The sequence below is a fragment of the Anoplophora glabripennis genome, unplaced genomic scaffold (genome assembly GCF_000390285.2).
Source record: "Anoplophora glabripennis isolate ALB-LARVAE unplaced genomic scaffold, Agla_2.0 scaffold255, whole genome shotgun sequence".
Lineage (NCBI taxonomy): Eukaryota > Metazoa > Arthropoda > Insecta > Coleoptera > Cerambycidae > Anoplophora > Anoplophora glabripennis.
Genome location: NW_019417249.1, coordinates 665,403 through 687,354, shown reverse-complemented (window position 1 = coordinate 687,354; position 21,952 = coordinate 665,403). Strand labels below are relative to the sequence as shown.

The 21,952-nt window shown below is 33.2% G+C and overlaps 1 protein-coding gene across 3 annotated transcripts in view; it reads left to right on the top strand.

The window, feature by feature from the left end:
- Window positions 1–20,206, top strand: part of LOC108905911 (alpha-tocopherol transfer protein-like) — a 28,599-nt gene extending 8,393 nt beyond the window's left edge. For 2 of the 3 annotated variants that reach the window (XM_018708983.2, XM_018708982.1), the window contains exons 2-7: window positions 10,591–10,832; window positions 13,099–13,258; window positions 15,035–15,281; window positions 15,507–15,617; window positions 19,585–19,687; window positions 20,003–20,206. In XM_018708983.2, the coding sequence (XP_018564499.1) occupies window positions 10,694–10,832; window positions 13,099–13,258; window positions 15,035–15,281; window positions 15,507–15,617; window positions 19,585–19,687; window positions 20,003–20,151 (909 nt within the window). In that variant the 5' untranslated portion in view covers window positions 10,591–10,693 and the 3' untranslated portion in view covers window positions 20,152–20,206. Of the gene's footprint in view, window positions 1–8,489; window positions 8,603–10,590; window positions 10,833–13,098; window positions 13,259–15,034; window positions 15,282–15,506; window positions 15,618–19,584; window positions 19,688–20,002 lie in introns of those variants that run through there. The other variant, XM_018708981.1, reaches the window with a different exon arrangement.
- Window positions 20,207–21,952: the final 1,746 nt, after the last annotated feature.

Genomic DNA, 21,952 nt, shown 5'->3' with positions numbered 1-21,952 from the left:
GTGCATTAGAATATAAATCCGTTACAATAGCTTGTAAAAAATACAGTGGCGTAGTTTTTTTTTATAAAAAAGGGGTGACCCTGTCCAGTTGTACACCACTGGTCGATCCTTTAGAGCTCATATTTTAGAGAATGCAAGGCCTACTATCATACATCATCTGTACCAAATTTTATTCAGATTGGTTAATAGATTCCGGAGATATAAACAAAAAATGAATTTTTTTTAACAACTTCAACACCCTGTATCTCTAAAACGAGGCCGTTCCAGACCTATGTTTATAAGGCAAACACCTATTATTTTAAAGAGATCTATCTGCCCTGGAAGTTTCCTGCATAAAATTTGGACCACCCTGTATACATATTAGTAGAGTTTAACGTAAAAAAAATTCAGTACCTAAAATGTACCTAATTAGCAAAATGATTTTTTTGCATAATAGTCTTGTTACTAAGAAATTTTAAATAAAATTTTTAATAGAATGAGTATTCAGTATATACAGGGTGTTCCACCTAAGAGGGATTCTTCTGTAACTCTGTGAATGTACAATTTGTAAAAAAAAAATATTTTAAAGAAAATATTTTTAGCTTTACGGAGTGTTCCATTTCGCGTAGGCGCTACATAACTTTGTTATTTTAAATGGAACACCCTGTGTACAGTGTGTCTACTTAAGTTGGAACCATATGGAAAACTTTTTTATTATTGGTTTTAGGAAAAAAAGTTATTCTTCATAAAAGTTCTGCATTGTCTAGAATCTAAAATGCTACCTTCAGTTAGCAAAATTTCCCAGTCATATATCAGAAATTATTAATTTTGCTCAAGAGTAAAGTACCTTTATTTTTGACAATACAGAAGAATGTTATAAAGAAAAGTTATTTTGGACTAAAAGTTATTTTCAAATATGCAATTACAGCCATTTAGCATGAAGATTCAGATTTTGTGATTATTTAGTAATTATTCCGTATGGCTTGATACAATTTAACGTAATCTAGGATGCACTGACATGAAATATTTGACAGTGAATGTCATAGTGCGTTGGTATTTATGATACATTAGAAATGGCAGCTTTACTAACTTGTGAATAAAAAATAGAAATTGTTTTAATCGTTGGAGACAACTACAAAACACATAGAGACGCAGCAGATATTTTTAATAATAGACATCCGCATAGAAACATTGGGCATTCAACAGTTATAAAAATATTAAGTAAATTCAAGACCAGTGGAAGTATTGAAAATAATTTTAAGACGGTGAATTTGAAGTGATGCTTTCTGTCGTAGAAGAACCAAAAATGTCATTGCGCAAAAGGGCCTCTCGAATCCAAAATACTGCAGTAAGTAAAGATACAGTTGCTAATATTTTAAAAAGAAATAGGTATTGTCCATATAAACTGCAATTCGTACATACATTACAACAAAGGGATTACGATAGACGATTTGAATTCTGCGCTCTGATCCAATGAAAGTTGGAAGAAGACCCATTTTTTACAAAAAGTATAATTTTTTCCGATGAGGCAACATTTTCTTCCAACGGAACCGTCTCATCACAAAATTGTCGCTGGTGGTCTGACAGTAATCCAAACTTTGTAATAAAAAGTCGTAACCAATATTCGTTTAAAACGAACGTATGGTGTGGTATGTACAAAAATAAATTAATTGGACCTATTTTTTTCGACAATCCCTGAATGCCGTACATTACTTACAATTATTAGAAAATCAAGTCAGTGAATTTATGCACGAACTTCCGTTACAACAACGTATGAAAATTTGGTTCCAACAAGATGGTGCCTCCATCCATAGTACAGTAAACGTTAGAGTTCTCCTTGAAAATATTTTTAATGGAAAGGTGATTCATAGGTATTCAGAGATTTCTTGGCCTCCCAGGTCCCGTGATTTAACTCCCCTTGACTTGTTTTTATGGGGTTACTTAAAACAGCAGGTTTATCAGCAAGGACCATTAAATAATGTAAACCATTTGGAGAGGATTATTTCTGAAGAATGCCAAAAAATTACTCCAAATATGACACGGAAAGTATTACAGGAGTTTAGCAAAAGAACAATTAAATGTTTGCAAAGAGAAGGTGGATATGTCGAGGCTTTAGTAGAATGAATTAAAATTTAATTATGTTTGTTTCTGTATAAATACGTATGATGTTTGTTTACTAAATATTCTTTGTATGGATTTTGCTATTTCTGAAATAAATAATTATTATGCATTCATTATGTATTTAAATTGCAAGGTTGTTCATAAACATTAACAAATGGAAAAGTTATCATATTTTTAACATATAAGAGAGATAAAATACAAATAATTTATAATGTAAAACGTAAATAATCACAAAATCTGAATCGTCATGCTAAATGGCTGTAATTGCATATTTGAAAATAACTTATAATTCAAAATAACTTTTCTTTATAACATTCTTCTGTATTGTCAAAAATAAAGGTACTTTACTCTTGAGCAAAATTCATAATTTCTGATATATGACTGGGAAATTTTGATAACTGAAGGTTGCATTTTAGATTTTAGACAATGCAGAACTTTTTATGAAGAACTTTTTTTCATAAAACCAATAATAAAAAAGTTGTCCATATGGTTCCAACTTAAGTAGACACACTGTATTATTGAATTTTTGAATTCCTTGGTTAATATTAGGTAGAGTTTATTAAATGTACATGGTGTTTAAAACTTACCGTTTTTGAGATAATCGGTTGTTTTTTAAGAAAATCACGATTTCAGCTGTCTAACTTAGGCTAGATAGCGTCTAAACCGCAAGAGTTAGAAACCTGCAAATTTCAACTGTTCGTTTTGGCATAAATTACTCTATCTGGCCATCTGTGAGCAAAACGTGTACGTTATTCACACTCGGAAATACTGAGACCTACATTTAATAATCTTACGAGTTGAAAAACTATTTTTTTCAAATGGAATGACCCATATTAATTGTTATTGGTGAATGCAAAATTGAATGCCCTTTCAACTTATAAAGTTGTCCATTTTTTTCAAAAACAGCTGAATATCTTGAAAACGGTATTCGTAAAGAAATAACATATGTAGTTGCCAGTTTCAATTTAATATTCGTGTTTTGTGTAGAGTAATGTATTTTTATCATCAATTAGTAGGTATTTAATATTTAATATTTAATTTGACATGTTTGTTGACTCGTAGCGTATTTTTTAGTCACTACCTTAACTACTTTATTTCTCAATCATTACTCAAGCGTTTATCTATTAAATTTATTTTTCTGACTAATCTAATAGAGTTGCTTTTCAAATATTTCAATATTAATCTTTATGATAGCATTTAATTTGCCGAAATTTAATTTATCATGATTTATTATTTATTATAAAGTTAAAATCTGGTTCAAGATTACTGAGTAATTTAATTTTAATTCGCTTTGAAAACTAGTCACCATTGCTTTAAACTAAGTCCTCATAGCGCATTAGAGTTAAGTTTGAGCTATAGTATGGAGCTAAAAGAGTTATAGGCAGTGGCGGTTTTACCATAAGAGCTGCGGAGCTGCAGAACACATAAAATTTTATGTATTTAATCATATTAAATGTCAACAAAATATTTAAAGAATCCAAATGTACTCGCGCTAAAATAAATCTAGGAGCTTATATCATTATTTATTGCGACGCGAGCTACGCTCCTTAATATATGCAACCTCATATACACAATGTGTGGACAGCGAACAATTATATGCGTCCTTTGTTTTTATTGGCTGATCAGGCACGTGACCCAGTACACGGAGATAGGGGCTTTTGCGGCTGCAATAGTGACAGCCACTGCGCTGCAGTCTGCAGTAAATGCAGTAATATTTCGTACGTGGTATGTGGTGGTTTATTTCTGCGAGCGGCACGTGTGAATATTTTCGTTTAGGCGTCTACGGATATTATAGTTATTAAAATGAATAGCGTTTCGTTTAAAAAAAAACTTTATTTGGTTCTCTGCCTTATGAGGATAAACTAAAAATAAAAGAAGTAAAAGTTATAAAAAAACAATAATGTATACACAAAAGCAGAGTGGGTGTGCGGGTGTGATTTAAAATATTCACTGTTTTGTTTTCCGTGCTTACTTTTCGGTGGGGATAAAGCATGGACAATATACAGTGTGAAAGATTTAAGTCATTAAGTCTTTAGGTAAAATAAACATAAGAAGTCAGTTAGATTCTGCATATTGGGATAATATACGGAAACATATGAACAGGTAATGAAAAATCGTCATGTATTATTTAAAATCATAGATTGCATAAAATTTTGCGGAGCTTTCGAATTAGCACTTCTCGGACACGACGAGACAGAAAATTCGGACAACCCTGATGTGTTTCGTGGACTCATAAATTTTAGTGTAGATCTTGACGACATTTTAAAAGAACATCTAGCCACATTGGTATGACCGGGATTTTCTGTGATTGTACCGGGAATTAGCTGTATGGTCCCGGATTTCGGATTTGCACGTATAACTCCCGGAATATAATATAATGTACATATATATAAAAAAAGATAAAGAAAAAATCATAACACGCCGAGGAAAATTAAAATTCGTTGAATCGTTGGTAAATTTCACAAACGATTTTTTTTTATAAACAATATTCAATAATTTAATAAAATATATTTAGTTTATTCCAAATTATTATACCATCAGTAGGTAATTCGTAAATGGATATTTCAAAAAGGTATCAATTTCAAAAATCATTCTTGTGAAAATCTGTATTTTTTTTATAAATTCATTGTTCCTTGAAATTCAGAAGTGCCAGGAAAACGCGTGACCTTGAAAATTTTAAAATTTTTCGCCTGCGGCGCCATTTAGAGACTCCGGGCACTTAATATCCCGGAATTCAATTCAACAAATGTAACAACCCTAAGCAGAACACATTCAATCAATGCTCACGCGCCGCCACTGGTTATAGGTCTTATTATAAATAATTTTCTTGACACATGACTTGAAATTGATTATGCCATTTGATAGAGGGCAAAAAGTTGTCATGAGACAGTGTTCTTCTTTTTTCAATATCACCTCAAACAAGGCTGAAATGAAACAAAAACGGATTTCCAAAATTTCAGTTATTTTCAAATATTTCGAAAACTAATCATGTTAGCCTTGATTTTTTTTAGAAGCATAATGTTGGACCCCTGATTATGCAATTTTGTCCCCATTTAAACTACTTCGTATCTCTTACCGTTTCCGAGATCCCTGTAGTGACAAGCGAATTTGTAACAACCTGTACAAAGACAATATTTGCGTACCCTTCAGTTATAAATAAATGCCTTTTTATTTAGCACTTTAACGCTTAAAGTCAAATGAATAAACAAAATGACACAAATAATAATTTTTGTTATACCAACCATCATTTTTATTTATCAGGCTACTTTAATTAGTCCAGTCACTGAATCATTTTGGCTACCAATTTTTTCGGATGGATTGGATTGACCTGAAATTTGAACTGTAGCTATAGTCCGTCACGGATTAACGTTAAATTTGCAGAAATTATTACCTGGACAAAAAAAATATGACCGAATAGGAAATTAAATTTTAAATCGAATTTCTTGTTCTTTAAACTCGATCCAAAATGGCGAACATGGTTAAAAAAAATCGCAAAGTTGCAAGGAAACGGTTTTTCTAAAATAACTAAAAAAATATAGCTCCTATCGAAAAATTTTAATTGAGAAAGTTGTAGGTTTTAAAAAGATCTATCGACTGATTTTTTGTAAGTATCGATTGCTTTGTTACTTTTCGAGATATATCGAAAAAACCGTTAAAAATCTTCTCTTTTTTCTTCTTCTATAACTCGTTTACATTTACGTTCCCATATTTGCTATTTACTGCAAACATAGCCCGCGGCAAGCCAAAAAAGTACATTTTTGAAAAATTTAAAAATATTAATTATTTCTCGAGATATATTGATTTTTTGAAAAAAAAAAGGCGCTCTCGAAAATTGGCTAGATCTTCTCAGCGGATAGCCGTACAGTCAATATTTTTGGTTTATTTTCTTCGTAAGGAGTTATATTATCATGCTATTAAAAAATGTTGACGATTTTATTAATTTTAAGGATCAAAAAATGACTGAATAAGTTGCACTTTTTTTGGCAAATATTATTATTGAAATAGTTATTTGAAAAAAACAATTTTATTCAATGGAGGGACGAATTCTAAGCAAAAATTGTTCTATAAGAATTTTTTGTACAGTCAATACTTTATGAGTTATTTGCGCCTAAACATGTTCGTTATTAGCCCAAAAAATGCATGTTTTTGAGCCATTTTTCGCGAATATCTCAAACACTACAAATTTTATAAAAAAAATTATCATAAGCAAAAATGAAGGTAGTTAAATAGCAAAGAGATTGCTTTTTTATTTTTGTAAATGGTATAGAACCCGAGTTATGACTCCCAGAAGTTGAAGTCAATTTCGAAGATAGCTATAATCGAAACGTTCAACGTCCTGTAGCGGAAAAATTAAAGGTTTTTCGAGGAAAACTTATATAACACTTATTAAAGTTCTTGAAAAGACCTTTAAATTGAGTATTGACGGTAAAAGTCGTTAGCATGAAAACTAATGAAGTTACAATCAAAATAAAATGATTGGCTCGAACTTTGAGGAAAAAAAATCGGTATTAAAATTAATGACTTGACGGAAAAGAAAATTAAACGTATTCCTTACGCAATTTACTTTATTTATGTATTAACAGTAGATTCTGGAGATTTAAACGATTTTAGTAGCCTAAATTTAAAAAATTTTTCATTTACTTTTGAATAAAATTTTTCAATTTTTTAGAAATATTTCAAAAACTAACAAAGTTATAAAAAAATTAGGGAATAAGAAATTGTAGGTTTTTTCTTACTGAACAATTTGCTTTTTTAAAATTTTTGTAAGACAAAATTTGACTGAGTTATAACCGTTAGAAGCTCAAAACTAAGCTCCAAGACTGCCTTTCCTGAGCCCTTTTAGCTTACAACTCTAAAAAACGAAGGGCTAAAAAAAACTGCAAACCACAGAACTTAAAGTGCTTTAAGTTCCCTACAAAATGGTTTTTAACTTTAAAATTACAAAAGTTATGGTAAAAAAATTAATCGCATTTTTTCGGTAAAATTTTCGGTGCGGGTAAATTACCATCATTTTGGAGCACTTGTGAACTGATTTGAGTAAGTATTTTAATAATACATACACACTCGTATTCATTTATAATGTACATAAGTATATATAATTTTTTTATTTGATATAAATTTAATAAAAAAATATTAAGAATAAATTTAATAAAATTAAAAAAAATTAATTAATTATATCATCATACTCACATATAATTTTTAGGAAATTTTTCTATAAGGGGTAGAGTTTTTTATGAGGGGTAGGTCTTCCATAAGGGTTTTTTGGGTGGTTAAAAAGTTGCAATATATCATAGATCATCTGAAACCCAATAAAAAGTTTATAATTCAACATTTGCATACCATTAAAACATCTCAAGCTTTCAATAATATTTTATTTTATTTTAAGGGATGGTTTTTAAGGGTTGCAACTTTGTAATGGGTCGTAAGCTTTCTACTGAATAACAAAATAAATGCAATACATTGTGAATGCACCAAAAGAATATTTTAAACTGTTAAAAACTTTTTTTTCAATTTTTTTGGCCATGGAAGGATAGTTTTAAGGATTTTTTAAGGGTTGAAAAGTAATTAGATTTCATAAATTATATTAAAAAACATGAAAGGAACTTTATCCAACATATTTGAACATGAATTGAGTCTTTAAAATACGTAAATCTACATTTTTTCGTGCAAGGGTAGTTTTCACCCTCAAATAGAAAAAAGCACACATCTAGACAATATAACTTTTGAAGTGGAGGGTCAGATGAGCTTGTATACAAATATTCAGGAAAATCCATGCTATCCTAAAAAATTGGAAGCTTTTATATTATTTTTGCCTTCAGTGACGACTAGATTGAAATATGAAATTATATTTTTTAAAATGCCTGTAACTTCTAAACAAAATCGAATCGGAACTAACTTCATACAAGAAAAATTGTTTGAAATTAACCCAGATACCATCCGTCAAAGTTTGTCATAGAGCTTGCATAACACCCTGTATGTATGATACCAATGACGTCACTCATCAGTTCTGGGTGGAAGTGTCGCGGAGGGGATCAGCAGTTTGTAGACAGCGTCCTACTTTAACGAACTCGGGCAAGTTCAACGTCTTATTTGATGCGAAAACGTAACAATGGCAACTATTACTCCCCAAGAATAATTACATACAGTAATTAAACTCTTCGCTTCTAACCGAAAAAATACGTCGTATATTTAATTTACATGTCATTAGATAAAGATATTAGCATTTCCATATTTTCCAAACTTTTATCTATGGAAATTGTCGATGACTCACGGCGTCACATTGCCGAACACGCTGCTATAAAACAGTCTACCGACCGCTATTCACCGAATTCGATGAGCATATAAAGATAAAGAGATAACGCAAAGTTGTCTAAGATAAGGGAAATGATTTTCGGGATAGTGGCGATGAATGTCGATGTTGTCTCCATATCGGTCATGTCGTAGCGCCGTTTAAAAAATTACAGTGAAACGTGTCGGATATTAACCAGCCAAAGCGGTAAAGGTGAGAATTATAATAAAATTATTTAATGCACGATAAGTTGTTCGGGTTGCTATGCCGTTGCTGCTGTGACCTGATCGCCTTAGCCTTCGCTAGAAATTTCTGACCTGCCCTTGTTGTTCTCGAGCTAGGTTGTGTGGAGGCGGACCTACTATAGTCTGTTTAGAAATGAAAGAGAGTAATAAAAGCTCATTATGTATGCAAATCGTAAATAAATGTAGTACTGGTGCTTATATTCAATATTTTTATATTATGTTTTATAGGTATAGATGAGGTGTACTTTTAACAAAACTTTGTGCGATCGGACTGTACTAAATTGTAGCAGGTAGCTAAAATTTAATCCCCGAGAATCCGTCTTTGTCCATTTCAAAACATGAGGCTACTTTAAGCATCATAACCGGATTAAGAGGGTTTTTAGTAATTCAAATAAAATTATTCAATATTATCATCAAAATATTTATTTAAATTTAATGAATAGACTTTTATTGCACACAAAAATATATGTATTTTGAAAATTCAAATTATGGTGAGTAAATGTAGTGTTGTATAAATGTACAATAAAGAAAATAAAAAAGTAGGTATATTAAAATTCATCCTCTGAATATTCTGATGAATTATCTTCGTCTCCTAGATTGATAACGATAGGTTCCACAGTGACGTCAATTAAATTATCGAGTTCCCACATTTTCTCCTCTTCTTTTTGTACATGATGAATACATCTTTGCCAGTTATCTGCAGTTACTCGTTCCAAGGAATTTTTTAACAAAATTTTCACGTCACTTAATTTAAACGTCGTATTATTTCGCGCTACATCTCCTTTTACCTGCGCCCAGACTAATTCGATTGGGTTAAGTTCACAGTGATAAAGTGGTAACCGTAGTACCGTTATTTGGTGATTTGTTGCCATTTCATCGATAACATATTTTTTCTGATCTTTATTAAGATTGACAAGTGTCAAAAGTTCCTTTTTCACCATATTTGTTTCAAAAGAAATGTTTTTTCCGGATAACCATTGAATTATATCGGCTTTCCTCCAAGCAGTCGTAGGCGTCCGCTCGGTCTGCCGTGAATGGTAACTGGCATTATCCATGACAATTACAGACCCCGGAGGAATAAGATCCAACATCTGTGTAAAATACTCTTCGAAAACATCTGCGTTCGTGTCTTCGTGATAGTCACCTGTATTTTTAGGTTCAAATAAAAGTAAACCGCCATCTACAAAACCACTGGCACTACCTATATGTGTCACTATTAATCTTCGCCCTTTACCTGAAGGTGCCTTGAACCCTGTTGAAAGTCCATCCAAAAATGCTTGTCGAAAACTTTTTACATTTTTATCTTGCCATACTGTTGTTCGTTGACCCAAGTTTCGTCTAGATAATAAATATTCCTCCCTTCGTCACGGAATTTTCTAATTGATCTTAAGTAGGATCTTCGCCAACAAATAATTTCATCTTTATCGATAAGAACTGACTTCCTGTTCTGCTTTTCCCAGCAAAAATTCAACTCTCGTAAGACCGCCCATAATTTGCTTCTACTGATTTTTGGCAAATCGTTGTCCTCTGAAAGTTCACTTAAAATATTGTTTAGCGTTGGTATTTCTTTTTTAAAATAAAATGAGTGTACTTTTCTGCGAATGACATTTTTATAATAATTACCTGAAACGAAATATTATCACGCCCATGGCCGGTTCTTATCTCGGGGTTTTATTACTATCTTTCATTTCCAAACAGACTATATTAGAACCCCTTAGAGACACACATGTATAGGACAACATTAAGCATCCTGAATCTCGAAAACGAAGCAGTGTGTTCATATGAACCCTTTTTCTTATTTTTTTGGTTTTATGATGTTCTATACTTTTTTAATATACTGTATACCTGCAACTTATAAAATAATGCTACATTATACACTTTCGTACTTTTCTGGACAATCAATCATCGAAAAGTTTACAAAAACGTAGCTTCTCAGTGCTCATCTTTTTTTTTTAGTTCTCTCTGGTGGAAATTGCCAAGAACAGTATTTTAAAACCCCTAGGGACACTTTATTAGGATCTCCAGTATTTGGAATTAGTAGTTTATATTAAACAGCGACATGACTACCAAACAACTGTTGATAACCGACAGAGCGGCGGTTAGAGAAAGCTTTGGAAAATCGGAGAAAGAAGTGAAGAAGGACATCGCGATTATTTTGGAGTGGTTCAAAACCCAGCCGCATCTGCCAGAAGTTCCAGGTAAGTTAATTGTTATTTTTTTTTTTAGGTCTGCGGTGAAGCAAAGTGTCGTTCAAAGAATTCTAGAGCAGATTCTACATTCAAAAATACGAAAAAAATGTTTAATGTTTCAATAAAAATAATTATTTGCGTGATTTTTAAACATATTCAATAGCACGAAAGCCGCTAGCTAATTGACAAAGGTGCATGTTGCTCTAAAATAAATGAAGTTCCTGGAAATAAAGTAGAAAAGCCAGTGGCGTAGATTTCCGGGTCAAAAATCAATAGGTTCTCCCCCATATCTACGCCCCTGATGGGTCTGAAATGCAATCGATTATACCAAATTATAATCTACCTATCATAAATGTATTGACCCAAATTTAAACGATTTGCAATGAAAAATTTAGAAATTATCAATAAGAAACATATATTTTTTATTTTTTTAACACCCTCTATTTCGAAAACGAAGCATTTGCAGGCCTAGGCGGAGCTAGCCGGATCAAACGACCCCGAATTCGAATTCAGCGATCCCAAAAACGTATAGATACATTGGTTTACTTTATTGGCCATTGGTTCTCTACATTTGACCTTGAACTGACCTTAACGAAAACCTGATCGGGTCAAACGGACGTCGGATTCGGATTCACCGACCCCAAAAACGTATAGATGTTTAGGTTTACTTTATTGACAATTGATTCTCTACATTTAACCTTGAACTGACCTTCAACCAGAGCTAATCGGGTCAAACGGACCGAATTCAGATTCAGCGATCCCAAAAACGTATAAATACATTGGTTTACTTTGTTGGCAATTGGTTCTCTACATTTGACCTTGAACTGACCTTAACGCAAACCTGATCGGGTCAAACGGACGTCGGATTAGGATTCACCGACCCCAAAACGTATGGATATGTAGGTTTACTTTGTTGGCAATTGATTCTCTACATTTGACCTTGAACTGACCTTCAACCAGAGCTAATCAAGCCAAACGGACCCGAATTCAGAATCAGCGATCCCAAAAACGTATAGATACATTGGTTTACTTTGTTGGCAATTGGTTCTCTACATTTGACCTTGAACTGACCTTAACGCAAACCTGATCGGGTCAAACGGACGTCGGATTCGGATTCACTGACCCCAAAAACGTATGGATATGTAGGTTTACTGTTGGCATTTGATTCTCTACATTTGACCTTGAACTGAACTTCAACCAGAGCCAATCAAGCCAAACGGACCCGAATTCAGATCCAGCGATCCCATAAACGTATAGATACATTGTTTTAGTTTCTTGGCAATTGATTCTCTACATTTGATCTTGAACTGACCTTCAACCAAAGCTAGTTCAAAAAAGTGATTGTATTTTATGGTATTCTATACATGCAGTTGTGTCAATATTCCTTAATTAATTGACCTTTTATACATCAAGTTGAGAGATTTTGATCATTTTTTTCTCGGAATTGGTTGAGTTTAGGACCCATGTTTTTTGTTTATTTAAATGTATTCTATCGTCTGTTAAAACCAAAGCAGTCAAACTGCTAACATCCTGTATAGATATAGGACGTAATAATAAATACCAGCAAAAGTTATCAAATTAAATTCTTACTCCTAAGTGTTCCTCCATTAATTGTCTCCGGCTATCGTTAAATACCCATTTCAAAAACGAAAATGACCCTTCAGTATTTATCGAGGGTACAGGTGCATATCTAAAATAGTCAAAGCTTTTAATATCTGCTATTTTTGCTAATGGTTGGGAAGCATCAACTACTTCACATTTTAGTAATCCCACGTCAGTGTACAAAAACATATACAAATATACATGTCTGCCTGTGATCTGAAGCTTCGCATCGATCAATCTATTCGATACGTGTCTAACGGCACCCTAACGCCTGCCCTGTCGATCTGGTGTGCCGGACGGCAATCCAGGTTTCCTACAGAGAGTCGTTAGCCGTCCATTTCATTGTAGTTTGTACGTGTATGAGACAGTTTGGCGCTTTGCTCTTGGTTATATGTATGGCACGTGTTTTTATGGCAGTCAGAAGCATTGTGTATCGTAAGCATAGAGCGGCAACAGGATTGACTACAAATTCAACCTATTTCTGCTACTACTTCCTAGCATAATATAGATTATTACTGATTATTTATTTGATTGCCGCCACAAAGTTTCCGATATCTAGTGATTATCTTACTATCTTAATTAATTGTAATGCGTAAATGTTCTATGCAGAAATTTGACTTGTTTTTGTATAAACTTTAAGAAAAGTTTTGTTTAATTCTCGATAAATTTTCAGACGATGCCATGATAGAAAACTTCCTTGTGACGAACAAATTCAGCATAGAGCGTACCAAGCAGAAACTGGATATGTACTACACCATCAGGACACTGATGCCTGAGATCTACGAAAATTCCAACCCCAAGTCACCCCGCATGCAGAATATCGACAGCATGGGGTAAGCATTTTTCGTCAAAGAAGGAAAAATTTAAATACACAACAATAAAGAAAAGTTTACGAAGGTGTTACAATATGCCACTGACAATATTAATAAACGAAATTTAGGATGAAGGTCCGTAAAGGATCCGTTTTTGAAGTACAGAGAGAAGTTTTATAATATTTTAGGTATTCTTATATTATTTGTGTACCTCGTTGGAATATGTTAATTGACCGTAGCTTATTTCATCTAACCTAAGTAATTGTTTAGGTGTCACTGGCACAGATTCACAAACTAAACACAGTGCTTTCAGAAAACAGTTGGTTTAAAAAATAACACATAAGCAACACAGCAAATGCACACATTCAACCGAGTTCGGGAGTTGCCCAGTAGCGGCGTAGACAAGAGTTTAAATTCAGTTTAAGAAACGAATTCGACTGTTTATTTGACTAAAAAATAAATAATTTCAAATTAGTATTCTGCAGAACAGGTGCTACTACCCTAAAAAAACATTTTTTTAGTAGGGACTATTTTTTCATGAATAACTTACACTTCAGTAGCGTAGTTGATTGAGGATTGAATTTTGTCAGTGATTTTTGCGAACAATGCGAACAGCCTGATTTTCAGTTATTAATATTATTTACCGATAATAACCACCAATGGGAGGATGAAAATCCGCATATTATCTCCCAACGTTGATTCCAAGAAGAGTTTTCTTTGAATATTTGGGCAGGCATTTGGGCGATTACTTGGTTGGTCTCTACTTTTTCCCCATAACCCTCGATGGTAGAACATATGAAAGCTTTCTACAAGAAGAATTACCACCAGTTCCAGAAGAGGTGCAATTGAGGTTAGGTCAATTATTGTGGTATATGCATGATGGGGCCCTCATTGCAGTCTTACCGTTAGACATTTGCTGAATAATGAGTATCCTAATCACTGGATTGGTAGAGGAGGACCCATTGCGTGGTCGGGTCGTTCCCCCGACTTGAATCTCTTGGATTACTTTTTTTGGGGTTACCTCAAAACTATGGTATATTGTATTCCAGTTTCCAATGTAGAAGTACTTCGACAGCGCATTGTAGAGGGTTTCGCAACCATACACAATATGGCTGGAATTATGAAGCGTGTAAGACGATCAATGCGGAAACGCTGCGAAGCATTGCATCCCAAGGATAGCATTTTGAACATTTCTAGTGATGTTGTGTAGTGTTTTGAAATCTCTCAAAAATATTAGGTATTGGATTTATTGTTACACATTTAGCAATCAACAGAAAATGGTAAATAGCAACGTATTTGACTTTCCAATTATCTAAATAAACTTTATGAATACTTTACAAGAATACTTTATTGCTACAAATCGATTGTACATTTTAAAAACATTTAAAATTATTTAAAAAACCAGTGGAGTGCAATTTTTTTTTTCAAAAAAGGTCCCCTACTCCCCTACGCCACTGGAGTATATTTTGGAATAAGTTATGCATGAAAAAATAGACCTTACTAAAAAAATGTCATCCCCCAAATGTTATCACTCAATCCTTTATGCCAGGAAAAATCGTATAAATATTTAAAACTTTTAACACCCTGTATCACCGTAGGGAAGCGTCCTATCAAAAATTTTTATAGGGCAAAACTTTATTATTTTCATCGGTAGAATACGCCGTTAAAGTTTTGCAAAACTTATCATTAACACCCTGTATAAATTTAGCTAAAAGATCTTTTACCGTTTTGACATTAAATTCTCCCACCTTTCAAACCATGCCAACAAATTCATAATTTTCTCTCGTTGCACCCCAGCATCTTCGTGCCGCTTCCAAAGCTTACCAAAGAGCTCTACAGGGTGTACGTAATGAAAATTTGCGGACCACCTGAAAACTATGACATGTACACTTTCTTCGCTCACGCTTTGAACGTGATAGAAATCAGGATACACCATGACACGGCTGTAGGCGACGTCTACATCATAGACCACGAACAGCTGAAGATGGGGCACCTGGTCAAGATGACGCCGACGCACATCAAGAAGGCCATCACTATCGCCGAGGTAAGTTGTTTCTAACAACACGGACACACGAAATAAAAGAAGTGGGCCGTAAATATCGCGGAATTCAGTTTTTTAAGAAAAAATCCAGAATCAATAAAATAGAGAAAGGGGTAGATTAAAATCTTGTGTGTGTCGCACATTAAAATATCAGGAATAGAGGAATCTTTCTCCTGTGTTGCCTTTTGCTGTCCTTAAATTTAATTTTCATATTTCTTTTTTTTTCAGAAAGTCTTCTCAAATAGAATAAAGAACATCCATCTGATCAACCAGCCATCTTACATTGAGACTTTAATGAATATAAGCAAAACTCTAATGAAACCGAAAATTTTGGCGAGGGTAAGTAACGATACAGGGTGTTTCGGAAATAGGTGCGTGCCTTGAAAAGGGTGGGTGAAAAGTGCCCCCTATCGCGCCTTTAATCTCTTCACTGGTAAATATTTCCACTTAGAAGAATATAATTGAAGAGATTTTATAAGAAATCCAAATCTATTATTTAAAACATTTTTTATGAAAAGCGAATAATATTTACAATATTTCTTTTAAAATGGAACACCTGATGTAGGGTGCGAGACATGTCGTCGATGCCCACGCTGTGCAAATAGCCGCACTGAACTTGACCTATAGTAGGATCGTATTCGATGCAAAGTAAAGCAAAAAGTTGTCGGTCTTTTATCAAAGGAAAATCGTGTCATCATTTTTAGGAGGCGTAAGATGAACCATTTCAAATTTAAAATGAAATTGAATGTAAAATCTGAAATACGCACTGTGTTCTGGTAGTAGCTGTAGTCGCCCAGGTGCATCGAGTGTACGAAGTGGTCGGTTATATGTCAAATACTAACCTGGCGAGCTTGGACGTAAATCAGAGAGCGCCTCCAAAAAACAAGTAAACAACAGTGACGCGGATAGAGCTAAAATGTGGAATTTAAAAAAATAAATTGGATTTATAATAAATTACATTTAAAATAAATAGTTTATGAGAATAAAGGAATTTTTGTAGGAACAAGGATGCCAGACGTGAACTGATTCCTTCGTCCCTTGATAATGTATAAAGAAATTATTCAATTTCTAAAACCCTTAAAAGCGTACTGCATTGGATCCCTTGACAGGCAATGATTTATTACTTTGCATCGAATATGATCCTACTATAGTGACTACATTGTAAACAATTGACGATTTGTTTAAGTGGGACGATACAGAGTCGACCTAAGTTTCGCGCAATAATTCTTGATTAATTTTTGACATGACACAGGTAGCTTAAAGAAAATTGTTTATTTTTACCTCATCTATTACTCGCTTTGAAAGAATACGGTTATTTCAGAAATATCCTGCATATTTGATTACCCAGATGAATACATGTTAACAGACAACTAGATGGCTAATCTATATTAGATAAAAAATAATTATGGTTGGTCTGGTTAACCGTCTAGATAAAACAATCTAGATGCAATACTTCAGTGGCGGCTGGTGACATTGTGAATAGGTGAGGCTCGTGGCTTTTTTACTAGGTGGGCAAGAAAGATAAAAAAATGCCGCAGGCAAAATTTTTAAATTTTCAAGGTCAAACGACTAAACGCATCTGGAAATTTTTAGTTGTATTTGCAATATTATAGAAAAACTGATGTTCATCAGCAGGATTTTCATTCAGATTTTATAAAAAATAATAGGCAACTATTTGGATAATTTATTAATCCGCTCTCAAATAATCACAGTCCCACAAAACAAAAAAAGTGGCAGGTTCGAAAGACAAGACCATGGTATTCGTATGGTTTTGGGGTCGCTGAATCCGAATTCGGTGTTCGTTTGACACGATTAGCTCTGGTTTAAGGTCAGTTCAAGGTCAAATGTAGAAAATCAATTGTCAAGAAACTAAACCTACTTATCTATACGTTTTTGGAGTCACCGAATACGAATCCGGTGTTCGTTAGACTCGGTCAGATCTGGTTTAAGTTCAGTTCAAGGTCATATGTAAAGCCACTTATGTTGTTCGTATTTGATCCTATGTAAGACTATCCTCAAAATATGGCACTCTTAATTCAATGTGCGTTAGGTTTATAACATCCATGTTTGAAGTGATTTATCCAACAATATCATTGTAGTAACCTAAGGAAAATTCTTGATCGTTAGCAGAATATTCCTTATTTCTGTACTGATAGTAAAAAGCTTTCACTTTTCCGGCTTGCTTAATATTTTTTATGGCCATGATATGAGGAACTCTGCTCCATTCTCTGCCAGGCCCAAATTTCGAATATCATTTTTTTTGTGATATTGTTCCTGTCTTTTTCACAACGTGATATGGAATATATTCGTCATCACTAGTATCACTAGCAATATCAGTGATAGTTTCATTGCCACCCAAATTTCTCCCTTCTTTAATATCTTGGTGAAACCTTTCTCTCTGGTTCAATCCCAATCAAATTTTTCACTTAGGTTTAAAACCAAAATATTTGTATAAGTATCTTTCGTATGTTGATTGATCTTTTTCTATTAGAAAGTATTTAATAGGCCTGATCGCTTCAAACGGACATCAGATTCGGATTCAACGACCCCCTAAACGTATAGATATGTAAGTTTACTTTGTTTTCAATTGATTCTCCACATTTGACCTTGAACTGACCTCAACCCAGATCTGATTGAGTCAAACGGGCGTCAGATTCGGATTCGGCGACCCCAAAAACGTATAGATACGTAGATTTATTTTGTTGGCAATTAATTCTCTACATTTGACCTTGAACTGACCTTAAACCAGAGCTAATCGTGTCAAACGGACACCGGATTCGGATTCAGCGAGCCCAAAACCATATGGATACCACAGTATTGTCTTTCGGACCTGCCACTTTTTTTTGTGGGGCTGTGAATCAATAGGAATAAATTTTCACGTCATTTTTTATTATGGAGATCTTCGCCAATGGCCCTACTATAACCGTAAATTAAAAAATTATATTATTAATAATAATATCAGAACTTTAAAAATTGTATTTACAATAAAATTAAGCTACAAAAAAAAACAAGATGATACAGGGCGAGTCAATTGTATGTAGTAGGATTTTAATAGCTGATAGAGAATCATTTTTTAATAAGAAAAGTTCCTATAAACGTAAGTCTTAGAACGCTTCGTTTGTGAGATATAGGGTGTTGAAAACAAACTTTTTTTAAGAATTTTTCTTAATATCTCTAAAAGACCAACATATATTAAACTGAAATTTGGTATTAATAACACATTAGTTATGGTGAATAAAACAAAGATATCTGTTATCCATTTCACACACCAGTGACGTGCCTGAGGTGGGTTACTGCCTCCTTTAAAAAAATACTTCGTACGCCCGTGGGTTTTTTGGAAAATAACATGATTTCTAAATTTTTTAATCAATTCTAAACAAAGCTCTCTTTCATTTTTTTATAAAATGAACGGTTTTTGGTTAAATTCATTTGGCATGAAACTGTTCCAACGATATTGGTAATATATTTGTAATAAGAACAATATGATGTACCCTGAAAATCAACAAAAACGATTAAATTACGAAATTGTTCGTCTCTGTACAAAATATTGAGTTCGTTTTTCAACCTATCTATTTCAAAAACGTTTGGATACATTTGTAAACATTCAAACGATTTTTCGGGAAATTTGTTTGCATATTCGGGAAATTTTGAGGATTCTATTAAAGCAACAAAATTTAAATCATGTAAATTCCCAAAACGAGTAGGTACCTAATTAAGGGGAAATATATTTCGAAAATATTTCTAATTCGTCGCAACTTTCGCCCCGTTTACTTGGTAGTCCAATAATATTTCTCGCATAATTAAAAATATTTTTAAATTTTTATTCATTTCTTAATTCAGAAATTCTTTGACTAGTAATTTTAACTTCTTTAGAGCACTAGTTTACGTCATTACGCCTTGAAAAATGTGTTTCAAGAGATAAAACAATATTGTGAGATAGTTTCATTATTAGCTACGTATGTAGGTATTTGATAATATAATAAGTATCTATTAAATTACGTTAAATATAGTCTTACTTTGTTTTGTTGTAAGGAAGTTGTTTTTTCTTTACATTAAATTAATGTCTGTTTTGTCCTTATCCTTAAAGCCTTTGTACTATTCCTCACACTGACATCAGACACTACCCGTGTACTATGCGACACGTACATTAACCGCGAACTGAAACTATAAGCAGCTTTGAGCCCTTGCTCACGTATTTTAAATGATAATTTAGATGATTTACTATGTACAATCAATTTAAATAGTCATGAATACTGGTTAAACTTTTTCTGTAACAATATCGTAAGACATTTTTCTTTCGTTTTAGCTTCATCTGCATAGCAGCATCGAAGGACTCCATGAGTACCTTTCTAAGGAGATCCTGCCTAAGGACTATAATGGAGAAGAGCTTTCTCTGCAAGAACTGAATGGTAGGTTCAGACAAATATTCTTTTTATAGCCTTTTTCATCTCGACTAATAAAATCTTCAAGTGAACCTTATTTAAAATTAACCAAAAGGTTAATCAGTCAGCCTTGGCAGGGGTCTTGCTTTCTTAATGCTGCGAAATGCAGGCCGCTCTTTATCAGCGTGGTCATATTGAGGGCCTATGTATGAGGTAGCAGTGATCGTTCATAGATGTAGTAGTCTACTACATCTGGTGTATATATGTTAGTGGGAAAACACTGACCACTTAAACAAAAGAAGAGGTCTACGTGAGCGTTTCCTTACCGTGTTATTTTTTTAGATCTCTGGAAGGTGAGTTTGAAGGAGCACGCTGATAGGTTCGACAAATTAGATAAATTGAAGATAAAGGAAGACCTTCGTCCAACGCCATTACAAAACGACGAAGTCCTGGGGTACCACGGGAATTTCAAGAAGCTCGACGTGGACTAAATCTTGTACCTAAGTCTTGCCACCAAAAAAATAAAAATTGAAGAGTATACCACTACTTAGTTTTTGTGAATTTCGAAATGTTGAATATCTCAAGTATCTAAAAAGTTTTATGATCGGGTTAAAAATAAGGAGCTGTAAGGATTTAACACAAATTTGTCTTAATATTCACTGATTTTCTCAACATGGTATATTTCACCAATGTTTTGAAAAAATATTTGATCGTTTCCTTATTCAATTAAAAATACAACAAAATTGTGAGGCGTTCTAAACAAAAGATTATCTCTTGTCATACTTGACTAAAAAAAAATGAAAAACTTGCAAATTGCTCATCCACCTAGGAGGGATTCTTCTTTAACTCTGCAACTGTAAAGTTTATTAAAAAAAATGGTCTTAATAAAAGTTGCCTGGAATCATGTGGGCCATGTATAGAATATAATTTTAGCTTTACAGGGTGTTCCATATCGCATGGGCGCTACATAACTTTATTATTTTAAATGGAACACCCTGTATATTATTGCATTTTTGAATTCCTTGGTTAATACTAGGTAGAGTTTATAAAATGTACATGTTGTTTAAAACTTACCGTTTTCGAGATATTCAGTTGTTTTTGAAAAAAATCACGAACCGTTAGAGTTAAAACCCTGCAGTTTTCACAGTTCGTTTTGGCATAATTTTTTTCAAAAATAACGCTGGAAATAGATGGAGAATCAAATTTTGAGCAAAAAATATTCGAAGAATTTTTTCGAGAAATCAATAGTTTTTCTATTCTATTCACGAATGAAACCCTGGAATTTTGTGTGAAAAAAAAAAACACTTTCAAATATGGTTAGTGGAACGAGACTTGTTTTGGGGACTCGAATCTATGTATTCAACGTCAAATAACGGAACAAGGATTAATTTTACGTGTATAACACTCCATGAGTCTCTTTGTAGTACTCAAAAAGACCTTCAAAATGAGCACTTATAAAAGCTAATTGGAGCAACATTGAAGGAGTTATCGTCAAAAACATATGGGATGCTCATGTTTTTTAAGGAAAAATGTGCAGTAAACGCTGTACTATTTCCATCAGAATTAAAATTAATCGTAGACTCTTTACAATTAGTTTTGTTTTTAGTGTTTTTCATAGGATCCTGAAGTTAGACTGGTTTAGAATGCGTATTTTTTTAATATTTGTACGGTAAAAATTGAAAACGTATTTTTCGTTATTAAAAAAAAATGTCATTTACAGAAACGTAAAAAATGATAGACAATAAAGATGTAGCTTTTTTTTCAACAAATATTTTTATTCCTATAGCATAAAAATTAAAGGAGATATCGCCGCTTGAAGTATCCATTTTAGAGAAGAAAACGACCTGTTTCAAGCCCTTCGATCCTTTCCCTTAAAAAAACGACATAAAAGGTTTTATATGCAAACGATCGTAGAGCTCATGAAATTATCTTTAAAATGCTTCTTTGTAGGATACTAGCTTCAAAATTAACCGAGTTATGGTAAAAAACCAATTACATTTTTTCGGAGCAAAATAGGTTTTCTCATTTTTATATATTATATATTATACAGGGTGTTAAAAAAAGAGTGTTAAATATTTCAGGAGGTAATAGTATGAACCAAAATAAGCAGAAAAGTCTTAATAAACATGGGTCCTCAAAGTAACTGTTGCGGAGATATGGACAACTATTCGTTTTTCAAACATTTTATTTTATTAGGAATAAACCGACAAAGGAAGCATTTAACAAACAAAAAACAAAGTTACAGAAGATGTTCAAAGTGCCCTCCGTCCATTTCCAAGCAGGCACGACATC